The sequence below is a fragment of the Microtus ochrogaster genome, chromosome 16 (assembly GCF_000317375.1).
Source record: "Microtus ochrogaster isolate Prairie Vole_2 chromosome 16, MicOch1.0, whole genome shotgun sequence".
Classification (NCBI taxonomy): Eukaryota; Metazoa; Chordata; class Mammalia; order Rodentia; family Cricetidae; genus Microtus; species Microtus ochrogaster.
In genome coordinates this window covers 53,584,833-53,603,374 of record NC_022018.1, presented here as the reverse complement: position 1 = coordinate 53,603,374, position 18,542 = coordinate 53,584,833, and the positions used below count along the sequence as shown (strand labels likewise).

Genomic DNA, 18,542 nt, shown 5'->3' with positions numbered 1-18,542 from the left:
AACTTAATTTGACTTACTTTTTATTGTATGTGTATGTGTGTGTGTTCTCATGTGTGTCACAGTGAGGTATGGAGGTCAGCGGACACTTGGAGTGATTTCTCTCTAAATCACGTGGGTCTTCAGTAGCAAGTGCCTTTACCTGCTGAACCACTTGCTGGCCCTTTATAAGTTTGTTTAACAAGACCCTGGGAGGGTTTGTTTGCAACTGCTTAGGCCAGTGTTCACAAGCTTGAAGATCCCTGAGACATCATGCTCTTAAAGTTGATTGAGAGAGACAGGTGGGCAATGCAGACCCTAGATGTCCCGTGCCAGTCATGCAGGGCATTTATAAATGTATTTTTTGACTTATTTCTTTTTCTGTGACAGAGTCATATAACCCAGACCAGTTTTGAACTCTTGAACCTCCTGCCTTCACCTCTTGAATACTGGGATTCGAGATATGAGCTACCACATCCTTCCTGTAACCACATTTAAACAATTAAAAAAAAAAAAAACGGAAGTGAGAAAGATGCCTCAGAGATGAAAGGCACTTGCCACCAAGTCTGATGACCTAAGCCCCATCCCAGGAACCCACAAGACAAAGGAGAGAACTGACTACCAGAAGTTGTCCTCTGACTCCCACATGCACACCACAACTGTCTCCCTTAGCATGCACAGGTAATAAATAGATATAAAGACAGAGGTGGTATTGATTTAAATAATATGTGTATAAAAATAAGTATTATCATTTTAATGTGTGATCTTTACAGAATTGTGGGTGAGCTGTCTGAGTCAAAAGCATCCAAACGCATACGGTTTCCCAGTAGCTGGTAGCCAGAACGTTTGAAAAGGGTGAACTTGGCACTAAGTGTTGCGGCCACACTCACAGCTTCTCACCATCAGTAACAATATCAAATTAAAGTCGGGAGACAGGCATGCGTTTTCATCGGTCTTCTGGAGAAATTAGATTGGGGAAGTGACTGTCAGACCAGATTAGACCTCTGCTATTTATACTGTGTAATACAATGACGGAAGGAGTGTGTTTGCCTGGCTAGTACCAACATTTTCACTGACACTTCTGCTAAAGGATTAGGAAAAAACTTTGCAAATATAGTCTTACATCTTTTTATTGTTGGGAAAATCTTCACAGCATACAATCTGCGTTAACCCTTTTGGGTGCACAGTTTAGCATTAATACAGCTATGTTGTTGGACAGCAGTACCACACAGATCCCATTGCCAGAACTCTCCGTCTTACATGGCTAAAATGCCACCCTTACCCCACACCTTCTGTTAGCCCCGCAACCCTATTCTGTGTCCTGTCTCTATAAATTTGAACATAACTTACATTTCCTCACAGATGAAGACACAGGATCTGTGCATGTGATTTTCATGTTGGTGTGTGTGCAGGTTCATGCATGCATGCATATTTTGAAGACACAGTCTACCTCATGTCTTAATACAGGGTCTCCCACTAGCCTGAAGCACTCCCATTTGGCTAGAGCAGCTCGTCAGCAAACCCCAGGGCTCTTCCCATCTTTCCTCCCCAGTGCTAGGATCCTAAGTGTTGGCCATCACACAAGGATAATTTTGTTGTTATTTTGTTTTGTTTTGCTTTTTGAGACTGGGTTTCTCTGTGTAACATTTCTGGCTGTCCTAGAACTCTCTCTGTCAACCAAGCTGGCCTCAAACTCACAGAGATCTGCCTCCCTTGCCTCTCAAGTGCTGGGATTAAAGGCGGGCACCACTACCACTGGGCATTGAATCACTGAGCCATCTTCTGAGCTCCAGCATCTTTTTGTAACCCATTGATCTTACTCTTGCTGTCCTCTAGGTTGGTGTGCACTGTTGGGGTTTCTTTCCTTCCCCAAGCCGGATGGTGCTCTTTCTCCGTTATGTGATGGATCTGGCTTATTATCCCTTTATTGTCCAGGGAGGTTTGAAAGGCTTTCACCTCCCAGCTATTGTGAATAACGGTGGTTGCAAATATTTGAGGAACAGTGGTCAACTGGCTGCCCACATTCTGTGGAATGGCGTTACTGGATCCCATAATAATTCTCTATTTAGCTTTCTCCAAAGAGGTAGCCCCATATTTTAGCTCCACCATCATGGTGAAAATGTTTCTGTTTTCCTATATCTTTGTCATCATTAGTTATCATCTTAAAAAAAAAATCATGTGTGTGTGTGTGTGGGGGGGGAATGTGCATGTTGAGTATGGGTGCCTGTGGGAGGGGGCTGTTTCAGGCTGTAGTGAACTATCCAATTTGGATGTAAGGAACTGAACTAATGTCCTTTTGAAGAACAACAAACACTCTTAACTGCTGAACCGTTTCTTCAGCCCTCATTTATTATTATTTTTTCTTTCTTTTTTATTTTTGTTATTTTGAAAGAGTGTAAGGCAGTGCTTCATTCTGGTTTGGGTTTCTGCATCAATGGCTGGTGTTAGGTCCTCTTCGCCTGCTTTAGAGAGATGTTTGTGGAGATCCCTTGTTGGCACTTTGCTTTGTTTATCTTTTGCTTGCTTGGTTGCAGACATTCTTGGCATCCGGAGGGTGCTAGGTCCTCCTGAGATTGTATGTCAGCACTCTTAAGCTTCTCAGTGATATTCTTATTGGGCAGAGGTTGAATGAGGCCTGACTTAGCTACTTACATGAGATGGTAAGGGGGTCTTAGTGGTTCAAAACAATCTTTAAAAACAGGAGAATGAACTTGGAACACTCATACCCCCATTCTCAAATTTATCTCAAAGTTTCAAAAATCAAAACAACGTGACACTAGCGTGTGCAGAGACCCAGACACCAGTGGAGTAGAAGTGAGAATCCAGAAACACAGGCTCGTGTTTACAGTTGAGTGATTGGTGTAGGAAGTTTTTCTGTCTATGTCTTGTTTTCATTGGTTGAATAAAGAAACTGCCTTGGCCTGTTGATAGGGCAACACTTAGGTAGGCAGAGTAGACAGAACTGAATGCTGGGAAGAATGGCAGAGAGAGAGAGAGAGAGAGCCGCCATGGAGCCGACAGGTCAGACATGCTAAATCTTTCCCGGTAAGCCACGACCTTGTGGTGAACACAGATTATTAGAAATGGGCTAAATCAAGATGTGAGAGTTAGCCAATAGGAGGCTAGAGTTAATGGCCCAGGCAGTGTTTCAATGAATATAGTTTCTGTGTGATTATTTCGGGTGTAAATTTAGTGGGGTGGCCGAAACAAAGGACCCGCTCTCCCTACAACAAATGATAGTTTTTTTTTATTTGTATATATATGTGTGTGTGTGTGAGTGTATAAGGATGCACACGCTCATGGGGTCCAGAAGAGAGCATCATATCTCTTGGAGCTCGAGTCCCAGGTGGATGTGAGCTGCCCAACATGAGTGCTGGTAACTGAACTCAGGTCCTCTGAAAGAGCAATGAGCACTCTTAACCACTGAGCCATCTCACTAACTCCCAGGTGAGATACTTTTAACAAGGGTCCTACACTATCTGTCAATAGGAAAATGTGGGAACAAATGAGGATGGAACAACTGATGGCGGGACAGCTGGATACCCGGAAGCAAGAGAATGCAGCCTGAAACTCAGCTTATACCTTAGGTGAGAATTAGCTCATTGTGGATCAGCAAGAAGAGCTAACACCGTAGACTCTTAGAAGACACATGGGAAATCCCCATGACCTTGTATTTAGAGACGAGGTCTCAGATATGGAACCAAAGAAATTTTAAACCTCCTTTCCAGTCACTTGCCAACTCGGTGCATTTTATTTGGCCTGGCCTGGTATGCATGGGTAGCCTCGTCCTCCTGTTCCTGACAGTGAGTGAGGCCCTCAGGCCAGCATCACCCCATTGCATCACGGGCTTGTTCCATATGTACAGAGTCCTGCGCCCCAGAGGCCTCTGTCCTTTAGTGTTCCTTCTCCCAGGGGTCAGCATGCTGCACTGAACATTGATAACTGGTCCTTTGACCAGAAGAAAGTGTTATTATTTATGTCATTTTCCTTGTTCACTGCTTTTACCAACATGAAAGAATCGAAACAAAGAAGATCTCACAAATGCAACCAGGATCTGGCCAGTCTGGTCTATGTCCTAAGAGCCCGTCATAGTCTGCTGACATCTTGCTTTTAGCCAAGGTTAAACTATGAGCTTATTTGTCTCATGAAAGCAATTGACCTGAAATAATCACACGGAAACTCTTACATCTTAATTTAACCCATTTCTATTGATCTGTGTATGCCCAAGAGTCTGTGGCTTACTGGGTAAATTTCTGGCATCTGTCTCTTGTGGGGGGGGGGCTACATGGCTTCTTCCTGACTCTGCCTCCTTTCTTCCAGCACTCAGTTTAGTTTCCCTGCCTAGTTTTGTTCTACCCTATCAGGCCCAGCCAGTTTCTTTATTAACCAGTGCTATTCACAGCATACAGAGGGAATCCCACATCACTTTATGTTGGCCCATGGGTCTTGATGTGCATGATGGAGAGCTGCATCCAGCGACAGCGGTCTTGATGGTAGCATCCTGAGATGGCACAAGGCATCATGCATATGTACACATGACATAGATTTTGTCCTTCCTATAAAGCCACAAGATTCAGTGGTGGGATTGCCACCCCGATTTTGACGGAACCGGATTCTCAAATTCCCAGTGTTAACACTAGAGCCATAAGGAATTTTTACCTTCTCAAGTCCTGGACTAAAACCCCGAGGGACAGTGAAATCATACCAAAGTCATAGCACTGCTAAAAATAATTCACCTGTTATGTTTATACCCCCCCCCCCAAAATGCAATGTAGTCAAGGAAGCAGGTAAATTAAATTTCACAAATTTAACTGAGAATGATTTGGGGGGAAAATTCCAAATAATCCAAAATGTTGCAAACAGCAAATTAATCCTCAGTCAGCAAAGTGTGATGGGAACAGGTGTCCTTTCCTGCACAGATGGTCCATCCTGTTGTCTACCCCTGTGTGACATCCTGTCCATGGAGTCCCTTGACAGGAGCTGGAAAAAAACCAAAGGCAAAGAATGGAGCACCAATTTCAAAGTTTAGAACAAATGGCTACAAGCTCTAGAGAATTTAAATATTGCAGTCTGTTTATCTATTTGTCTATCTATCTATCTATCTATCTATCTATCTATCTATCTATCTATCTATCTATCTATCTATCTATCATCCCTCCCTCCCTCTGCTCCTTTCTCTGAATAAAAACAATCCTGCCACATGCATACTGGATTCCTGGGACTCCTGGATCCTCCCAGATGTATTTCATGGTTTAGCCTACACTGACTCTGATTGCAGGTATTTCCTACCCTAAGCCCTGTACGACTCTGTAGTCTTCTTTCTTCTTTATTTAGCTACTGCATTTCTTAAAGAGAGCTCCGCATTCCTTGTCTGGTCTGTGGCTCTCTCTTTCATACCCATGACTCCCGTACTCTTTCCGACATGACTTCTTCATGCCCTGACTTCTGCCATTCACTTCCCCCCGTGCATGTCTTGAATGAGCCTCACTTTGTCTTCATGCAACTACCATGTTTCCAAACTCAAGGGCTTGCTGTCTCTTTCCTAGCTGGTCCTATGCACACCTAGCCATCCGCCTGAGAGTCAGACCACGGATCCTTGTGGAATCCGTAGAACTTTACGAATCTAAACCTTCGGATTTCAATTCTATGCCAATTTTAAGTGAAGAAAAACGTTATTGAGAATGATCTAGATAACCACCTTATGTAATGGCACGGTGTTTGCGTCAGTTTCCCCACCCCCTATGACAAGATGTTCCACTTTCGTAGTCCCCAGCAGGCAACTGTCAAGTTTAATCAGGCTGTAGTCTGCACATTCTCCCTAGCCCTTTTGCTTCCTGTAGAAATGTCTTTACTCTGCAGGAGGCTTCTCACAGTACGAGTGTTCAGGTTGGTCCCATTATCTGTCTACTGGGAACACAACCTGGCCTGTTGTTTTTCCCGGGTTTGTTTCACAAAGGGTTCATTTCTGTTTTTCCGTGTCTAGGAGCGATTTTTAGATCCAGCAGACACCATATAACACACAGACGATTACTGCTTCTTTCAGTGTCTTTCTTAAGTAACAACTTTACAGAGGTATAATCCACACAATTAAAACCTATGAGTCAGTGGTTTCGGTGGATTTTCAGGACTGGGCCCACTGCCAGCATTAATAGTAGAGGATCTCCATTGTTGTAAAGGGACCCATGCCTGATCAATCGCCTCTTGTCCCCCAGTGTCTACCCACCGTATCCCAGGGTAGCCACAGATAGATGTTCTGCCAGTCCATCAACCATCTGGCACTGTAACAAACAGCAGAGATAATCAATTTAGGGAGGGAAAAATTTCGTGTTGACTTACACGTTTTCGGGATTCCATCCGGTGATTGGTTGATAACTCCCTGCTCTGAGCCTGGATGATATTTCACGGTGGGAATGTGGGATGGAGAAAAAGAGAGGGACGAGACTGTGGTCCTTCCATCTCCTTTGAGAACGAACCCTCAGTGCTCCCGAAACTTCTCACTGTACCCCATTTCTTAAAGGTTCCACAGCCATTAACACAAAGCCATTTAGAAGATATGCATGAATCTGATGCAGGCTTTTGCTTCATATTTGTGATTAAATTTCCTTTGCTGAACACAAGCAGGCACAAGGACCATGTCTTTCTCCTGGGGCAGGGGGGGCAGACCTTAGTCTCTACCCTTAATACCATCCACACTGAGTTTTTCACAGTGTGCCCTTTGAGAAATTTTCCTTTTATTCCTGGTGTGTGAGGGCGTGTGAGTGTGCATGTGTGTGAGTGTGTGTATGTATGTGCACATGTGTTCATGTGTGTATGCATGTGTGTGTTCATGTGTGTATGTTGTGTGTGAGTGTGTGTATGTGTGTGAGTGTGCATGTGTGTGTGAGTGTGTGCATTGTATGTATGTGTGTGTGTGTGTGTGTGTGCGCGCATGCTGGCGTGACACACACATGGTGGTTATCCTTGGCAGGAGTCGCTTCTCTTTCCACCATGTAGTCCCTGGGAATTGAACTCAGGTCATCAGGTTTAACAGCCGGAGCCTTTACCCACTAAGCCATCTTGTCGTCCTGTGTTACATTATTTAAGTTTCAAGTGTGAAGTAACTCGCCATTTTGGTATAAACCCCACTTAGTTATGTTGTAAAATCTCTTCATATATCAAGGATTCCTTGTGCCTAGTTTTGGCTGAAGATTTTTCTATCATTGTGAGATACTAGTATAGATTTTCTTGTGATATCTGTTTTTAGTATCAAAGATCATACAATATTAGACTTAAGAAAGAACAAGAATACTATTTCTTCTTTAACTTCTTTGGTAAGAGTTTAAGAAGAATTGATATTGTTTCATTTGTAAGGGCCTGTAGAACTCACTGGTGAAGCTGTCTAGACCTGGGGCTTTCTATGTCAGTAGCTCCTAGCTCCTAATTTAATATCTTAGGCGAATACTCAAGCTTTTTATTTCTTTTTGAATCAGTTTTTCCAGTTTGCATTTGTTTCCTTCACATTATCTGCCATGTTGGCACATGGGGGACCAGGGGCTCTTCACGTTCCTTAGAGTCTTTTTATTTTTGTAAGGCCATTCAGTTTGTCTCCATTTTATTTCTGATGTTTAGCAATTCCAGTGTTACCACCTATTTGTGTAGCTAACATAGCTAAAGGTAAGTTGATATTTTTAAATTTTAAATGAACTAACTTTGAAGATTTTTTTCTTTGGATTCTCCATTATTTATCAGTTCTGCCATAAATCTAAGGGCCTCCTGTCCCCGCTTTCACATCATTTGGCTTCACACAGTTCCTCACACCAACCCTATGATGCCAGTGGACACAGACTTCCTGTTGTTCTTACATTTTCTCCTTTCCATCTGGCCCTGCCTTTGGACTAACAAACCTTCCATCCATTTGCCATCTGGTCAACCCCAGTCCTCCACAAGATGTTCCCTGGGCTCCAGACAGAGTCATACGCCCCAGTGGATCCTCCTACCTTTTTCTCTCACTGGGTAACAGCATGTGTTGTGTGGACCACACTGAATCCACTCTTGGGCTTTTGGGCCCCAGACTGCTCCTCAAGGATCCTCTTGGGTAAATGCCGTGTTTGCAGTGTCTATGGGGGTGTTCCATCGAGATGAGGTAGATAAACAGTTTTGAGGTGGAACATTATTGTTTACAACTCAGGTTGGAGCCCTTCCGTTTGAAGCCGGGGTCGGAGTTAGGGCCTCAGACCTCTCTCCCACTGAACTGCACATCAGACTTCACACCTCTTGAGCACCCGACTCCTGCTCTTCTTCCGTGCTTCTGCAGGGCAGGAGGAAGCGGCTCCTCACAGCCTGCCTTTCGTTCAGCTCCTTCAGACCTCTGTCCTCCGCCAAGCACATGCTTGTAATTTACTGAAAAATTGTGGAGTTCTCTATTTTCACGAGACAGGCAAGACCCTGTCTCAGGTCCTTGCAAACACAGTGACTTCCTGGATGCTTACAGAAGATATTCCTTTAGACAGATAAACCTCGGTGGCTATGGATAGTATCGTTTCTGAGTCCTGTTGAGCTATAGCAACAGTGCAACACAAGACACCACGTGTTAACTATTTCTTCAGACTCCTGTGGTGTGGACTGAGAACCCGTTTGGCAACATTAAAGTCCAGATCTAATGGAACGTTACCCTACAGACGGGTCCTTTCATTCAAGCTAGAGCTGAATGGTTATAATACAAGACAGGAGCGAGTGAGGACTCAGCCTTCCCAGCAGTCAGAGCCTCCCACACTGAGGCTGGGAAGGGACATTTCAAATCAGATTCCAGATGCCATTGATTTTGTTTTCCAGTCTGAATTGCAGGACAATTTGTTATAATGCTGCATGCCTACATCGGTCTTAATTATCTCATGGACATCTAATAGACTTAATGAGACTCCTGAACAGACTTCCATCAATTAATGGCCCGACATCTTCCTGTTTTCTCTTTTAGCACTGAGGCTTAGTCAGTTGTTTGGTCAGTTCTGGTATATTCCACAGAAACTGTCAACTTACCTGAATCAGTTGTTTGGTATGTTCCAGCACATTCTAGAACACTGAAAACTTAGTCAGTAATAAGCAAATGTGCAGGACCAAGTTGAAAGTGGATCGCTGGAGGCTTGGGAGGTGGCTCCGCTGTTCTCGGGTGCAGAACCATTTCCTGCCTATATTATTTTCAGTTAATAACTTCTGGGCTCTGAAAATCGATTTGGTCAGCAATGCTTGCTACTGCCCCTCAGTTACTCAAAAGCTAAGAGAGCGAAAAGGGAGCATGCTGTCTGCCTTCACAAAGCGACAGACCCTGTGCTGCACGTGCGCAGGCCTGATGTCAATTTTAGCTTAAAAAATGCGGGCACGGCTGAATTTTCTGTGCTTTCATGTGTGGTGCATCCTCTTTGTCTAAGAAGGGGTGGAGGGGAGGTATTTGAGAGCTTGTAAACGAAGGAAGAACATTTCTTTTCGAGGCTGTGTTTTTGATTTCCCGTGTGTGTCTGTGTTGGTATGTGCATGGGATCAGGGTGCCCGTGGAGTGAGAAAGAGGAGGTCAGATCACCTGGAGCTGGAGTTACAGGAAGTCGTGAGCTGCTAGATAGGAAGTTCTGAGAACAAAGCCTGGGTCCTCTGCAAGAGCAGAATGTACTTTTAACCACCGGGCCATTTCTCCAGCCCTAGAGAAAGTACATTTAGATACATTTTCTACTTGTGAGTAATGCTTGCTGGGAAAGCTTCCTGGATGCAATCTTAGTAAATATACCTGCATTGTTCTACTCTACTTAATGCAAATTACTTATACAATTTCTAAAACATAAAGCAATACTTGTTTGAGATCAGTGACGAGAACATTCAAGTTTGTTAGTTAATGTTTAAGTCTTCCTACCCAGAAGACAGAGTTTATACTGTGAGTTGACCGATACCCAAGACAACGTGGCCAGACCTGCCTGTGGCAGCCTGGGGATGCCCATGCTGTCCCTCTGTGCTATATGATGATGGGAACACAGCATTCCTTTCCCCTTATTTCCAGTGTGGCCACTATTCAACAATAGTAATGATACCAACGTCTCTAAGAGGCGGAGGATTTCATGGGCTGCTAGAAACACTGATAATGCCTAACACCACACACTGAGGGCTTCCCTGTTGTCTATTTATTCCTCCCAGAATTTGGAAAGAGGGTAGACCAGGTGTGTGTGTGTGTGTGTGTGTGTGTGTGTGTGTGTGATATGTATGCATTGTGTACTTATTTGGGCACACATGTGTTAGAGTATACATGCACATATGTGTGCATACATGTGATGGTCATAGTTTGACACTGGGCATCTTTCTCTTTCTTTTGCCATCTCATTTACTTATAACTTAATTTTATTCTTTGAGAATTTCATACATGTATGCAATGCATTTCAATCACGTGTCTCTCCCACCCCAACTCCTCTGAATCCTGCCTCACTCCCTTTTTTCAATTTCATGTCCTCTTTTTTTTCAATCTGTTCTCCAATATTTGCTATGAATAAATACATGAATGTGAGGCATTAATCGGAGCGTGGCCAACTCTCTCTCTCTCTCTCTCCCTCTCTCTCTCGTTCTGACAGTGTCTCATTGAACCCGGTGATCACACATTTAGCTGGGCTAGCTGGTCAGTGAGCTTCATGGATCTGCCTGTCTCCACTCCCATCCACCCAGTGCTAGGGTTCCAGACCTATGCCACTATGCCTGACTTTTGCGTGGGGGCTAGGGATCTGACTTTAGGTTCTCAGGCTTGAGCAGCAAGCTCTTCACACACCAAGCCATCTCCCCAGCCCTATCCCACATCATTCTTAGGCCTAGCGTGTTGTGTATGCAATAGTATTGGGACTTTGCACATTGAGGCATGTGGCATGTGTGTCAACTATTCATCGCCCACAGCCCGCCGTCATTCTGCCTGTCTTAGGCTGACTCTCTTCTTCCTGGGTAAAAGGCCCATGTCTTAGCAAACATGCTCAGAGTCAAGTCAATATAGAAGAATAGACTGGCTCTAGTTAGCTACAAAGTAAATCATCTGGCTTCTGGGAAGCCGAGGACTAGCTGAGGGGATTTGGGTTTTGAACTGTGGGAGTAGATAAACGGGGGAATCTGGAATGGTTTTCAGGAGGCGATAGTGAAGACAAACATCATCACCTGATGTTCTTCAGCTAAATAAGGCAAAACCATGCTTCTGGGATTTTCAAATGAACTCTCTCAATGTCTGCTTCTTTGCTAGGTACTTCCTGGCCAGTAGCTGGAGTTCTGAAGCAACATGCCAGAACAGAGCAATGACTACCGGGTGGCGGTGTTTGGGGCAGGTGGTGTTGGCAAGAGCTCCCTCGTTTTGCGATTTGTCAAAGGGACCTTCCGAGAGAGCTATATTCCAACTGTGGAAGACACCTACCGGCAGGTGATCAGCTGTGACAAGAGCATATGCACCCTGCAGATCACCGACACCACCGGGAGCCACCAGTTCCCTGCCATGCAGCGGCTGTCCATCTCCAAAGGCCATGCCTTCATCCTGGTCTACTCCATCACCAGCCGGCAGTCCCTGGAGGAACTCAAGCCCATCTACGAGCAGATCTGTGAGATCAAGGGGGACGTGGAGAGCATCCCCATCATGCTGGTAGGGAACAAGTGTGACGAGAGCCCCAACCGTGAGGTGCAGAGCAGCGAGGCGGAGGCCCTGGCACGCACGTGGAAGTGTGCTTTCATGGAGACATCGGCCAAGCTCAACCACAACGTCAAGGAACTCTTTCAGGAACTGCTCAACCTGGAGAAGCGCAGGACCGTGAGCCTCCAGATCGACGGCAAGAAGAGCAAGCAGCAGAAACGGAAGGAGAAGCTCAAGGGCAAGTGCGTGGTCATGTGAGAGGCTTCCGCTTAGAAGGAGCTGCTGCCCTTGGGGCATCTCCCCCCCCCCCCCCGTGAACCCCACTGTCGTCAGGGCAGCATGTCTGATGCCCATGTGTTAAACATTGCATTTGGCTGTGACATACCCTGCAATGCCCTCAAGAGGCATTCCATATCCCCCAGCAGCCCACCCCTCAGGAGTTGCCGAATCTGCGATGCTCTCCGCATCCCTGGAAACCGAGGCCAGTCCTGAGCGGGCTTTAGCCGTTTGAAGGCGAGGGGACTCAGAGCTGTGGACATAGGAGAAACTGGGAGTACTCTGTAATGCGTGTGTGTGTGTGTGTGTGTGTGTGTGTGTGTGTGTGTGTGTGTGTATGTGTGACAGCACGTTAACCCTTAGCTACTGGAACCATCCCACACCAGGAAACTTAGTTCAGAAGCCACTAACATCTTTGGGGAAGCAGCAGGCAGTCAAAGGAGGCGAGAAACCAGTGGGTCCAACATGGACCTGTGGACCCTAGCAGTTCCTGTTAATGCATTTTTAGTGGGATTAAAGACAAAATACCATAGCCCCCTCCAAATGATGCTCATGTTGTTCCTGCTGACACACAATGCGGGGATGCCCTCACTTCCTCAAAGTCTTCTTACAAGTACCGTGTCAGTCTGTCAATTGTACACACTTCACATGTAAGGCAAGGGCACCTACGGCATGACGCTGTGCCAGCACTTCCTCCATTTTGGGGGTAGGACATCATGCAAAGATTGCAATAACGCCCGTGTGAGTGTGTGTGTGTGTGTGTGTGTGTGTGTGTGTGTGTGTGTGATACTTTGAGGGTCTTAGAGACATGAACTTTCTTTCTTTTGACCTTCGAGGGTGGCCACTTCTCCCAGCCCTCAGATTTTTAAATAAAAGCAAATAAAGTAGGCATTTTTTTTAGACTCCTACCTTCCCCTCCCCTAAGATGGCTTTCTTGTCTTAAATAACTCCATGTGTACCCAGCTGGGAAACAGCCAGCCAAGAGCATCTAATAACCAAAAGCACACCCATTTTTCTAAACGACATGAGCCTGCAGATGCCATGCGCTGCACCTCAATGAAATACTCAGAAACAGACGTCATTCACTGTGTTTTTAACAACTTATCTATATTGGAAGTAGATTGCTAGAAGATGCATTTAATTAATAGTAATTTCCCCCCTGTTCCTTGTTAAATGTCCTTAAGTTCCTCAGTGTGGTGTGCACCCCAGAACCGGTTCTTTCCTAATGCCTGTGTGTGTACCCTGGATTCCTCAGAACAAACCAGCCATGGCTTGAGGCAGCAGAGGCCATGCCAGCTACAGATAGATCACTCTCTCTCTTCTGGGCACAATGCCCTCAGCTTAGTCCAATTTGCCTGCCATCCTGGAGTCTGTCTGGGTTTTGATTCTTGAAAATTCTTACTCCCACAGCCAATGAGAAGGAGCGCCTGTCTCACCTGGTGGGACAAACCCATGCTGGCCTCAGGTGCTGGCTTGGCCACTCTCTTAGCCATCTTACCATTGCCCAGTCAGCAGGTCGAGGGAACAGCAGCACGGGGAGGCCTATATAGTGGCCCTATGGCCTCTGTCCAGAGCTCCCGAGACTGGCGTGTTGTGGTAGGCCTCTTGTTCCACCTATGCCTCCAAAGCACTCTGTATTCAAACTCCTTTGTTTTCTTCAGGCCTCTAGAATTTAGTCTCCTTGTCTGGCCTGGCCCACTCTGCTCTGTCAATAATAGCCCACCCTGGCGACATGCTGAGGGTTGGGAAGGTCCCTCAGGATACCGTATGGCTCAGTGATCTTACCATTTCTGTGGACTTCTAGAACAAAATCCTTGGGGACCTGGGTGAGCAGCCACCCTGAAAAATGAGGAAAGCCCAGGAGTCAACCATGAGCTCAGATCCATTCTGGGCCCCCTCTGAGGCTCTTCTGTTGGTTCTTTCTGTTCCCTAAAACCATTCCCTATCACAGGAAGATGGAGCTGCAGAGTTTTGTTTTTTATTTATTTATTTATTTTTTTGAACGTCTGTAATTTGTTGTTCCATTTCCTCCTATTTCTCAGAAGAAATGTGTCACCTTGCCATTTAGGGGTGAGATTAGTGAAGGAAAGGCCATGACTCCACGGCGGACATAGGATATATATGTTTCTGGTGATCCCGTCACGGTTAGTAAAATCCTGCCTCTCTCACTGACAGGAGCCATTTTAGGTGGAACGTTGTTACAAACTTCGCTATTCCCAGCGACCATGTCAGGGTTCTTTGAGATCTTTAAGTCAGTGCCCATATTCCTAAGTATTTTGGTCTTCATCGCCATGAGAATCTTGTGATTATTCCGTTCACAGTCCTCGTCCCTTTCTGTTCTGCCTGTGAGTTTAGAGGTTGGGAGGCTGCTAAAGCCTCCCTCGCTGGGCTTCATTTGGACACTGCTTTTCTCCTCTAGATTGAGCTGAGCCCTGGGCACCTATCTCAACATCTCTTTTTGCAAATGTCCCTCTGACTCAGGAGCCGAGGGTGCAGGACTACTGGGCCAATGGCTTTCAGCCTTGCTTTGGTCCCATCCCAAGTCGTAAAGCTGAGATTCTTGGTGACATCCTACGTTGTACATGGGACTGGAACGTTCTGATCCAGCCCCAGTTCATTATAAAACTTGAAATATTGCTTTGAAGATGGCACTCTGGGGTTAAGCACGGGGCTCCATGAGTTCCCTAATCCCCACCAGTCCCCTCTCCATTCAGTGACAAGCCATGGGCATGCATCCAATGCATCAAGTCCAACAAAGAGCAATATCCAATTGTCCACTAGATCTAAAATTATATATATTATGTAATTTATCTTCCTGCACTTTTGAAGTATAAAGTAGTAAATTGTATATATCTATCTCTATATATCTATAAGCTAGTATATCTGTTTCACTATTTGTAATATTTGAGAACTGCTCATTCTTTGTAGAACACAAAAATGTATTAAATATTTTAAAATTGCGCTGTGATATTCCTCCCTGCCCCAAGTTTGTAAAGTGTTGGTCCTACACAAGCTGTCTGGAAATACCATAGCCAAAGGGGCATGCGAAACTCCTACAGGCCACATCCTGGGATTCAGTAGCCCACAAAGACCTTGTGTCAATCAGATACCTGCGGAGAGTGACCGTTGGCATGCGAGATGCCGACACAGGCTCCCACATCAGGAACTTGCTCTTCTGGCTTCATACTTGGTTATGTCTGACAGATTGTATGATCACCTCACACAAGGTCCTAGCTGCAGTGATGGCCCCAACCCGTGGAACCAGTTACAATAAAGCTCAGTTATGACACTGGCTGGAAAGAGGTTTGGGTTTTTATTTTGTGTATGTGTGTGTGTGCATGTGTGTATGTGCCTGTGGAGGTCAGAGGCCAGCCCCAGGTGTAGTCTTGGGAGCCAACCTTGTTTTTTTGAGACAGTGTCTATGATTGGAACCTGGGGATTGTCAATTGCACTAGTCAGCTAGGGAGCCCCGAGGATCATCCTGTCTCCACCTCCTTATTACTCTTGTCCATATTTTTTTAAAAAACAAAACCCCTAGGTTCTAGGTTCAGATTCAGGGTTTCAAGTTTGCACAGCACCCATATTAACTACTAAGCTATACTTCTGCCTCAAGATTGCTTCCTCTTTTTTCTTTTAAATAACGGAATAAATGTGAGATAATGTTTTTAAGTTTAAACTGATGAGCTCCAAATGAGAGGGAAGGATCAAGCACTTTATTTTTCATAGCAGAAAGACACTTAAGCCACACACTGTGACACAGAAGTTACAGGTGTGTTTCTGTGTTCCACCGTGCTTGCCTGGGTTTTTATGTGGGGGGTCTGAGGATCTGATCTTGGGTCCTTGCCCTTTGCTGACTGAACCATCTACCCATTCACTTCCTCCCAGTTTTTAAGGGTTAATCTGACTGGCATGGCATGGACCAGCTGCTCTGCAAGCTGCAGTCACGTGACCTTGGAGGACTGTGGACTTTATCTTGAATAGAAACAGAAACCTGCCTGGATGTTTCCTAGGATGTTTTCCTCATTGGTGGAAAGGAAGGAGTTACCCCGGCGAGGACAGGGGAGAGGGAAGGGGTACGATGCGATAAAACAGCAGGGCAGGCAAATTCTCTTTTTTTTTTATTCCTTTTTAATTCTGTACAACCTCTCCCTTCAGGCAATTAAGTAAGGACAAAGCCCCTAGCATTTGTTCCTGGGCTTGGTTCCTGTCTCCTTTTCATTCTTCTTACTCCACAGAGTGTGAAATAAAATGCAACTTTTTCAAAACTAAGAAGAATACAAGAAATGATAGCCCCGATTCTGCCACTGACAGAGCGACAATGCTTAGCTTACACTCTGTGGTTCTGCAGAATCTGCAAGGTGGGCATGAGGGTCATTTAAAGACGACACAAAGCCCTGGCTACTGACTTGCCACATCTGAGCCTTCGGAAGAAGCAAGCAAACCCTGCCCAGGGCTACCTACTATTTGAAGGTCTGCAGTGTAGAATTTGACCTGTGCAGAGAGAAAATCACAGAAACTATTTAGAAGTCCTTTGAACAGCTTTCTGGCCATGTTGTCTGCACACCACTCCCTACAGTTCCTATCTGATTTGCAACACCCCTCCCCATCTCATAGTTATTGCTATTTTATCCAGCTATTCCTAGCTATGGAGGTAACCACAGCGAGCAGGTCCTCTTGGTTCCCCATAGTGAAAGGATACATTGGCTGCCAGTTACAAAGGTCTTGAGACTCAGGAACATCCCACTGCAGCAGCAAGAGATGCCCTTGCAGCCTTAATTAGTAGAAGAACTATGTGTCCTCAGATGACGAGACGTTATTTTCACACCAGTCATCTCGAGGCACCATTGGTGAAAAACTTAAATTGGGTTCACAAATCAAGGATATATATATATATATATATATATATATATATATATATATTAATGGACAAGTTTTACTGGCTAGAGCTTAATTAAGTCAAGCAGGGAATTAAATTACCCAGAACACTCAAAGAATTGAAGATGCCTCTTAATTGACGTTTTTTTTTTAAATCACCTTTGAGTAGTCTTTGGAGCAGGGCTCTGCTTTCTGTTGGAGGCAGTTCAGCCTTTCCAGGTGGAGCGAGAGAATAACGTCAGAGTTGCCAACTGGGGCAGAGTGATTCGCCAGTTCCCTCAACCACGGTTGGAAGTTAGGGATCATCTCTTCGGATTGGGCGACGCCCACAAATACTTAGATGACTTAGCGCCATACTGTCCCAGAGTGAGTTACCATGCGCGCGCAACGTTTCCTGGAGAAAGCTGTTCCAGGCAGAAGCTGGAGATGGTCCCCTCCCAGGCATCCACCATCAAAACCGAAGCCTCCCTTTCCTTTCCTGTCTTCAAGGCAGGCTGGGCTTTCCGCTAATCAATGAGGACTCGTCTTGCACACGTGGTCTGGGATTGCTCTGCTGGGATCTGTCTTTTTTAGGTCACATTTTCACTGCTGCTCCCCGCGCTCCAAATCCAGGCTGCCTGCTTCCATTCACACATTGCCCGAAATAGCTGCTCTCAGGAAGGGCTAAATATAGGAAGCCTGAGCCTGCCATTTACCTTCCCATTAAGGAAGCCTTCATTTTGAGTTCTCTACGGCGATGGTGTGTGGTGAGCTCCTGCTCCTGGTGCCAGGACAGATCCCTAGATGTCGAAAAGTCTCTTGCTCCAGATGCCGGGTGAGCCAGGACCAGTGGAGATAGTTGAGGGATGGAGACTTCCTGAAGGTCCCTTTTCCTCCATCGCCAACAGAGGCTGTGATGGGCAATGAGTGGCACCCACCAGAAAGCCCACGCTTGGTTCTAGGTTCGTGTAGCAGAACCTCCAAGACAAAGGCTGGGGTGGGATTTTATAGTTGGGTGATGAGGAAATCCTCTGGCAGCCCAGCGGACCTGGAGCTGTCTTTGTGCTTTTCCAGCTGGTTTGCGGGTGAAAGCAGTCAAGGGCAGAGAGCCCACGGGCAGACAGCAATGATGAGGTAATGAATGCCAGCCAGGTCAGTATTCCATATGGGAGGCCTTACCTTCTATAAAATCGTGTGTGCGCACCTACCTCCTCCTTCCTGTCAGGTTCTGTGTACTGGAATAACAACTGCTCAGTACAAAATCTAGCCGCAGTGACACAGACTTGTAATTCCAGTGCTGGAGGGCCAAGGGGGAGGATCATAAACTGGAGGCTAGCCTGAGCTACAGAGTGACACTCTGTTTCAAAAATCCAAACAAATACAGCCCTATACAAAACCGAGAGAGAGAGAGAGAGAGAGAGAGAGAGAGAGAGAGAGAGAGAGAGATATCTGCTTGTGTGCGCTGGCCAGATTCCCACCTAAATAAATGGACAGTGCTGCCCAGTTGGAAGAGGTTCTCCCATATTCAGTTCTTCGACCCGCACGCCAGTGTCTTCAGTAGGAATTCTCGCAGACATACCCGGGGGATTGCTTTCTCAACCCTTTCAGCATCCCTCAACCCTGTCAAAAAATACCATCCTTCTGGGCAGTGCTGGCGCACGCCTATAATCCCAGCACTTGGGAGACAGAGGCAGGAGGATCTTTGATCTCTGAGTTCAGTGCCAGCCTGTCTATAGAGAGAGTTCCAGGACAGCTAGGGAGAAACAGAGAAACGTTGTCTCTAAACACACACACACACACACACACACACACACACACACACACACCA

General features: G+C 45.7%; 1 protein-coding gene across 1 annotated transcript in view; it reads left to right on the top strand.

Annotated features, from left to right (window-relative positions):
- Diras2 (DIRAS family GTPase 2) overlaps window positions 1-15,155 on the top strand; it is a 30,969-nt gene extending 15,814 nt beyond the window's left edge. Inside the window, exon 2 of the mRNA XM_005355180.3 lies at window positions 11,207-15,155. Coding sequence (XP_005355237.1) covers window positions 11,243-11,842 — 600 coding nt within the window. The 5' untranslated portion in view covers window positions 11,207-11,242 and the 3' untranslated portion in view covers window positions 11,843-15,155. The remainder of the gene's footprint in view (window positions 1-11,206) is intronic.
- The last annotated feature ends 3,387 nt before the right edge of the window (window positions 15,156-18,542 follow it).